This window comes from Microtus ochrogaster, chromosome 17, assembly GCF_000317375.1.
Source record: "Microtus ochrogaster isolate Prairie Vole_2 chromosome 17, MicOch1.0, whole genome shotgun sequence".
NCBI classification, from domain to species: domain Eukaryota; kingdom Metazoa; phylum Chordata; class Mammalia; order Rodentia; family Cricetidae; genus Microtus; species Microtus ochrogaster.
The window spans coordinates 14386590-14394919 of NC_022019.1; the positions used below are offsets into that span (position 1 = coordinate 14386590).

At 52.4% G+C, this 8330-nt stretch overlaps 1 protein-coding gene across 1 annotated transcript; it reads right to left on the minus strand.

Moving 5' to 3' along the window:
• Positions 1-522: 522 nt before the first annotated feature.
• On the minus strand, positions 523-6544 carry Sox7 (SRY-box 7). Its single transcript, XM_005355527.2, has 2 exons — positions 6245-6544; positions 523-2549 (listed from the first exon to the last, which is right to left on the minus strand). The coding sequence occupies exons 1-2, from the start codon at positions 6480-6482 to the stop codon at positions 1636-1638; spliced, it is 1152 nt and encodes a 383-aa protein (XP_005355584.1). The 5' UTR covers positions 6483-6544; the 3' UTR covers positions 523-1635.
• Positions 6545-8330: the final 1786 nt, after the last annotated feature.

An 8330-nucleotide genomic window follows, 5' to 3' on the forward strand; every position in this document is an offset into this window, starting at 1 on the left:
ATCAGAGCTGAGGAACATCTTTGGATGTCACAGTGTGCTTGTTTGGGACTGCCAAAGGATGTGAGGCAGGGGAACTGTTCAGATACATCCACTTGAAGGGCAAGAACTGAGTTTCCCTCACAGCCAGGGGAATCATGCCTGGGATTTCAAGTCAGGGGCCCTTCGAATTGGAGGCCAGTTTGGAGTAGAGGGGGAGTAACAGAGAGGAAAAGAAAAACCTCCAGGAAAGTGTGAGGAGCAGCAGACAGGCAGAAGGGAGTCTCCTTTGCATCTATAGATAGGGCCGTGCAGCAGGTTTGCTAGAGAAATCAGCACAGCCTGCTGCTGCTGCTTTGTGAACAGTGTTTTTAGCTTCCTAGCTCTTTGGGTCATTCAGCAGGGAGATGGTGAGACACCGCTACAGTTAAGAAGACTCTAAATCAGGCTACACACCCTGGGGTGGGGGGATGTGCCTGCATAAGGGCATCTCTCTCACACTGTAGTCTCCCGGAGTCTATGTAACAAGAATAAAAAAATGCATCTAAAGTATATATTAAAAACCAAACAAAAAAAGCAAGCAAACAAACAACAATAACAAAACAAAACTTCAAGTCTGGGTGTGGTGGCATTCGCCTTTAATTCCAGCACTCAGGAGGCAGAGGCAGGCTTTGAGTTTGAGGCCAGCCTGGTCTACAAAGTGAATTCCAAGACAGCCAAGGCTACACAGAGAAACCCTGTCTCAGGAGAAAAACAAAACAAAACAACCACTTTGAATCTGATTTTGCTTTCAGTGATACAGCTGAGAATAGTCATTAATTTCCTGAACTGGGGTGTATGTTTTCTTTTTTTACAAAAAATTATGTTTTAGTATTTGTGAGAATGTATGTGAGCATGCTCAAGAACACATATGTTGGAGCATGCACACAGAGGTCCGAGTACAACTTTAGGAGTCAGTTCTCCCCTTCCACCATGTAGGTTCTGGGGACAGACTGTTGATCATCACGCTTGGCAGCCAGCACTTTCACCCACCGAGCCATCCCGAGCCATCTTGTCCATCCAAGGGTAAGTGTTTTTCTCAACTGGAGGAGTTCCTTTGGAATTCTAGGATGACTGGGGACTAGGGAACAGGAAAGCAGAAAATCTGGACCCTTGGGCAGTACACATGAAGTCTCCATGAGTCTGCCCATTCCTGGGCTCACACTCCCCTTGTCCTTGAGAGGACCATAACTCAGGTATCCATAGAGCAGAGGCCAACTCTCCTCACTTTACAGGAGAGAACAGTTAAGGCTAGTCAAGTCAGAATGGGGTTTTGCCAGTTAGAGCCTGAACTGAGATGGACCCCAGACCCAGAGTCCTTCTCACTGGGAGCACCACAGATTAGAGGCAGGAACTCCAATGCACTGGACTTCCCACCATCAGCTACACTGATGGCAGCAGATAGAAGAGTGGCCAGGAAGTCCCACTGCGTTAGCTCCTCGAGGCTGTGCTTCCGGGGTGAAGCCAACGAAACACATTTGAAGGGACAGAGGGGGTGCTGGATCCTGGCTTTCTGACCTCCTGCCACCATGGGATGGTGACATTACAGTTTCTGCTCTGTTCAGTGCTTCAGACCGAGGAGAGGACGGCAGGGCTGGGCCAGGCTCCATGCCGCTGGCTCTATGACACGCTGTAGCTGTTGTAGTATGTGGCTGTGGCATCAGCCAGGACGGATATGAGACTGGTCTCCGTGGGGCCTGTTGTGGTCCCCTGGGAGAGTGGGCCATGCCCAGTCAGGGTCCCAGCCCCTGCAGCAGAATCGGGGTGGCCAGGAGTGTTCAAATACTGATCAAACTCATTGCGATCCATGTCCCCCAGAAGTTCCACCTGGCTTAGTTGATCCAGGGTGTCGAAGCCAGGGTGCTCAGGAGGTGGGGAGAGCTGGCCCAGGTGGGCCTGGAGGTTGGGATGAAGAGGGTGGTAGGTGGCAGGGGAGTAGTAGGCTGGAGATGGGGGGCAGCCAGGAACAGAGGACATCATAGAAACCCCTGGGGACTGGCCAAGAGCCAAAGAACCTAGTGGGTGGCTGCAGTGGAGGGGATTAGGAGTGAACTCTGGCGAGTAAGGGGGCCCTGGTAGGTGGGGGAGGCGATGGGGGTGGCCATGTTCCTCCTGACATGAGGATGAGAAGAAAGTCTGCTCAGGCTCCAGCGCGTCCAGGGGCGACATCTCTGGGGGTGTGGGTAGCCCATAAGGATATGTGTCCACACTGCCAGGGGCACCGGCTGCACCTTCGTGGTAACAGCTGTGTAGTCCAGGCAAGGCAGTGCCTGGGGAGTACTCACCCCTGTCCTCCTTCTCCCCCAGTGTACCCCTGCCAACGCCATTTTTCTCAGGCAGTGCGTTCTGGTCACGAGAGAGGGAGCTCAGGAGGAAGCCAGGGTCCACACGCTTGCAGAGGCGCTTGCCTTGTTTCTTTCTGCGGGGTCGGTACTTGTAGTTGGGATAATCCTGCATGTGCTGTAGGCGCAAACGCTCTGCCTCATCCACGTAAGGCCTCTTTTGCGACAGCGTCAGTGCCTTCCACGACTTTCCTGATCACACAAACCAGAGAAAGGCATACTCAGACTCCAAACGGCTGGCTCAGCCTTTACACCCGCGTCAGCCTCATGCCTCTTAGCGTCCCATGTGCCAACACCTCTGTCCCCCTACTCTACCCGAAGGAACCTTCTTACAGCCTCCAGGGACACCATGTGCTTCTAGATCCCACACAGAGAGAAGGGGCTGAACCACCCCGGCCTGTTTGCATTGCACAAAGTTAGCTTTTCTCACAGAGAAAGTGCTTAAAAACCACCAGCTTGCCTGAAACTGCCAGATGGCCCAGCCATTCCAAACTGCAAGAGTCTCGCCTGACCCAATCATTAACAACAGAAAAAAGAAAATCTAAGGGTCCTAATACTGGCTGGGGTTCTTCCTTTCCTTTAAGGGTCAGACCCATTCATTTGTGCATTTTAATGGAAGTTCCCTGCTGCTAAGGAAGTGACTCCTTGCTGTTTACTTATGACTCTCAGAGCCTTTACTGAGGTAGCCCAGCCTCAGCAACTATATCATCAAGTTGATTTAAGAATCTCAGTAAGGCTCACAAATAACTCTTCCTCACCTCTGAAGGTCAAATAGACTCTACTATGTAAAGATATAGGTATGGCTTGAAAGCTAACATTTACACACACAGAGAGAGACACACACACAGAGGCACACTCACACACACACACACACACACACACGCATGATACCACTTTCTCTCATGGAATTAGGACCTTTTGGACATAGCAGAGCACTTGCTTAGCCACAGCTCCTCACGGAAGCAAACTCCTTAACTTCCCTGGGTCCCCATCTTCCTTACTATCGGGTCCCCATCTTCCTTACTATCGGGTCCACATCTTCCTTACTATCGGGTCCACATCTTCCTTACTACAGCACATGCTGCTTCCAATTCAAGACTTTCTCTTTTAAGAGCATCCTCTCCGTGTAACCCCGTTGGTGCTAAAATGCTGCTTGTGCTTGGTTTTCTATTCATCATTCCCTACCTATCTGCTGCCTTGCAAGCCACATTGGCATCCCTCTTCCGCCTTTCAGTGGGCATTGTACAGCCCTGCTCCGGGGATTTGCAAGAATCACGTCTAGACTGTTTAAACTGCTCCTTCCCACGGTGGGCATCTACAAATTTCACATGCTTCCCCTTGTCTCTAAAGCACCCCGAAGTTCAGATCCTCTAGTCAAGACGACAAGGCATCAGGCTGTGGAAGCCCTGTAAAGAAAGAACCCGTATCTTGCCACCGGTCACAGTCCAGATGTGGCTAAGCACAGGGTCATGCATGCCCTGCCCTTGTCCCCAACAGTCCTGTTGCTGCCCTCGTTCCTCACTGACTGGTTTCACGGATCAGGATGTCATGGGGCACTGAGGGCTCAAAGGCAGGAATTATTACTATTTGCCAGTTGTTGTAATTAGCTGTCACTTAGAGTACGGCTTGAAGAGTGTTCCCAGCACCAGATGTGGAGATGACACTGGGTGTCAGCCCGTGGCTGAGGCCACAAAGCTCTTGCAAGAAGTCCAGGATGAAGACACACCCCACACTCTATCCATGGTCTGGATATAAAATATGTCTCTCGTTTCCAAATGCACCCAGATGCGATATAGTATTAATAAAACACAATTTCCATTATTAAATCCTAACAGATGTCTAATTTGTGATACAGCTTCTCATTCATAATACACTAGACATACTTCACTTAATGTATTTATGATATACCCAAATATTTCCCTTTCACCTGTTAAACATCCTCTACCTAGGTGGGTCCTAAGGTTAAAGTTGGGAAAGTTTATAGTAGCAAAAGTTGGGAGTCTCTTATCCAGTCCAGGCCTTCCTCCCCTCTCATAGGCCAGAGAGGGGAGAAATCATTTAGGAAGAAAGACCATAGGGGATGGCTGCTGCTACCAATGTTAGCAGGCACCGTGTCTCTATTTCACCAGCAGTGGATGCCTCCTGGTTTCCCCTCTCCTTAGTCGGGCTGAGCTGCTAAGAGGGGGAAGAGTCTCCTCTGCAAGATGAACTGTACCCTCCTGCAGCCTAGTGCCCTATTCCAGAGAGAATTAGCCCACATCTGTACCTGCCCTCGCCCCCCAAAACAGGCATTTTAAATTCTTCTACAGGCACCCCACCCTTCTTCTCTCCTCCCACCAGGGCCTGCCACAGAAACCTAGTCAAAAATGGAACCATTCCTTCCTCGGTTAGGATTGATCAACAGGGTGATGAGGGGAGAAATTAGGAATTCATAAGAAAAGCGCTGGCATTTCTTTTTTTTTTTTTTAAAAAAAAAAAACCTCTTAGGGTCTCAAGAAAACAATATAAGCTTTCAGAACAAAGAAAAATAGTGTTTCAGATATTAGTCTATTTCTTGTTACACCAATAAAAAGGTGCCTCCAAGGCAATGTTCACCAATACACACTAGGCACAGCTGGCTACAAGTGGTGCTTAGAACCTCAAAATTCTCACCAACTGCTTTCAGGGGCTCCAGACAGCCAGGAGGCTGGGCCCTCTTTCTAGGCCCAGGCCTTTTGCCAGCAGAAAGTCAGCCGTCTCTGTGTGACTCTGAGAGAGGAAAGAGCCCAGGCTCCTACGGAAAAGGGAAGGGCTTCAACCCAGCAGCGGGTGGGGTCCAGGGGCCTGCATGTCTCTCCTGGCCAGCCTGGTGCCCTCTGTAAACACAAAATGTTTTGAAGGGATTTCATTGGTTAAAATAAATAAAAACAACGTTGAAGGGTAAAGAGGTTTGAAGTAAGGTAAAGATGAAAAGTGGTTGACTTCAAGATCGGTGAGGTGGCCCAGTAGGTAAAAGGGCATTTATTTGCCATCACGCCTGAAGATTTGAATGTTTGATTCCTAAAACCCACATGGTGGAAAGAAGGCACCTACTCCCCACCTGAAAGTGTCTTCTGACACCCCCCCACTCACTGTGGCACGCTCACACGCATATATACACACGAACACAAACACGTATATAACATGCGTGTCACACACACACACACACACACACACACACACACACACACACACCTCTCCGGGTACTAGAGAGAAAAGAAAATTCCTACAGAAACTCGGATTTCTAAGAACCATTTTAGCATTTCACCCCTGGCCTGTCTGGTCCCAGTCGGGATTATCTGCGGACAGTGCCATACCTGCAAACATGAAGCAGGCATGGGGTCTACAGACCCTCCCTCCCTAGCTGCTCCAAGGATCTTCTCAAGTTATCTACACTGCTACGATAGATAAGTGAATCGAGTCTATTCTGGTGGACGTCTTTTGTTGCTGCCTCCCCCCCCCCCGTTAAATAATTAAAAATAGGGATTCTTCCCGGTAAGGCCTCGATTGACGTATATTCGTTATCATCTTATTCATGCCACACTGTCTCTGTTTGTCCCAGTCATACAACGTTGGGGAAATGATGGAGTCTCCAGCTTCAGTCTCCCAGCAAATGCCAGTTCCACCTAGGCTAAGCTGAGTCCCTGAACCCGAGTTCCCGTCCTCTATACCCGATGCCTGGTCGCGCCAGCCGCTGGGGCCCGGGTTTCTGCTCCAAGTCCCGGAAAGGGAGCCAGTCCAGAAACCCGCCCTGGTCCTAGTGAGCAACTCGATGGTGTCCTTACTCCGGCGCCCCCCTCCCCCGCCATCTGAGAACGGCGCTGTCATCCGCGCAGTCCCCAAACCACTTTCGCGTCCCGCGCACTTACCCAGCATCTTGCTGAGCTCCGCGTTGTGCAGGTCTGGGTTCTGCACCGCCAGGCGTTTCCTCTCGTCCTTGGCCCACACCATGAAGGCATTCATGGGCCGCCGGATCCGGCTCTCCGAACCCTTTTCCCCTGGAGGTCGGGGGACGGCGGGCGGCGACAGTCCATCCGACAGCTCGGTTTCCAGGGCGGGACACTCCAGTCCTTCGGTCCACGGATAGGTTCCCAGTAGCGAGGCCATGGCCGAACGCGGGACGCTTGGCTTCGCCTCGTGGGGCCGGCGATGACCTGGCCCTCACTCAGGTCGCGACGTCCAACTTGGCCCGAAGCCTCGGGCCGGGCCCTTATTTATCAGCTTCGGGCCACCGGGTCCTCCAATGACTCTCAGGGGCGGCGCGGCCCCTCCCGGCTGCCCCGCCGCGGCGTCCCCTCTGCGACCTGCCGGCAGGGAGAGGGAGGGGCCGGGCCTGTCCCGGTGCCCGCCCCTGTCCTCCTCTCCGCCTCCCGAGCCCGTCCAGGATCAGCGGATCAGCGCTCGGGTGCAGGTGCTGCAGAGCCACCGGGGAGCGTGCGCATGGCCCTCAGTCTCCCCCACGTGGCGCGGGAGTCAAGTCCAGCCCCCGGTTCCGCTGGTCTGGCTGCCCTCCGCCCAGGGACCAGACTCTACCAAACTCCCACAAGGGAAAACTGAACTCTAACAGCTTTCGCAGGGATACACCGACCATCAATGTCCCTAGATCGGCCAATAAGCTATTGTGGACGGGACATACCTATGACTTTGGTCATCTCGTCCCAGCCAACGTGGGTGGCTACCAGAGATGGTCTTAGGCCGATGTGGGATCTACCCGGACGTCGGGTTCTGCTCAGTGCCCTTTCCAAACTGACACTCTGGGTCTCTGGAGGAGGTCAGTCTTGGTTTCTACCATCCGATTTTCCTCTTCCTTTCTTTGCCTCATCCCACTCTGCCTGGCCACCGCTTCCCCGCAGTCCCAGTCTGCAGCTCCCTTGCTAGTAACTCTTTCGCAGAAATCTTTTCTGGAGTTTTCCTCTACTCAAGAGAGAAGTCGCTTTTACGATCCTAGGTCCCCCAACGACTTCCTTGCAATCCACTGGCCTCCTTCATTTCCCGCATCCTGATACTTCAGGCTAAAAGGGCTGTGGCCTGGGAACTAGAGACCGTCTCCCCCTGGTGCTACTGCAAGTGCTTCTGCTGTTACACCAGCGACCGCACACAGTAGGCACTCAAGAACTGCCGAATAAATGAATGAATGAGCCAATATGGTTTAGACACACCCCACTGTAGAAACCACAGCAGGCAGGACTAGATCCCGGAGTTAGACCCACAAATATTTCTGGTATGCCACCCCGTGTGGAGGCTCCGCAGAGGCGACCTTCGAAAGAGGGAAGATCCCAACGGAGGAAGACCGGAAGACCGTGGGGTTGGGTGCTAGAGCCTGCCTTGAATTTCTGAAGGCGTGACAGCAAGTTCGATATCTCCCAAGACCTTTTCTAATCCTAAAACCAGCCGATAAGGCTGACCTCACAGGCGGTGATGAGGTAAATGCAGTGAGCTCCGGCTGTGCAATCTTTGATGGAGATACCGCTCTAGACCTAAATTCCAGCGCGCGGTGACTGAATTCACCGATGGCCTCGCTTGCAACGTGCAAGCCGGCCAGGGCTGAGACTCTGCAAGTGTCCAGAGAACTGCAACTTCTCCGAGTTTAAGACCCAATTTTACCTGCTAGGGCCCCAGATAAAATTCATCACGGCATGTGCTTTCGGCATAAAACAGACCGGCATTTCCCATCTCCCCCGCGCCAGGGCCAGGATCCCGCAGCAGTACTCTAAGGCTGGTGTCCCTTAATACCGGGGATCGCCTTCGCACTTCCCCAACCCCCGCTACTGTGCAAAGCCAGGACTGCCAGCCAAGGGTAGTTCAGAGGGGCGCTGGCCTGGAAGTGGGCGTCCTGAGGTGCAGGCAGTTGGGCCACCGGGCACCTGCACCAAACTTGAAGGAGGTTTACGGAGAGTGTATCCGCCATGTAGGCGGAAGTTCCTATGGGGGGGGGGGACGTGGACGCCAGGCCAT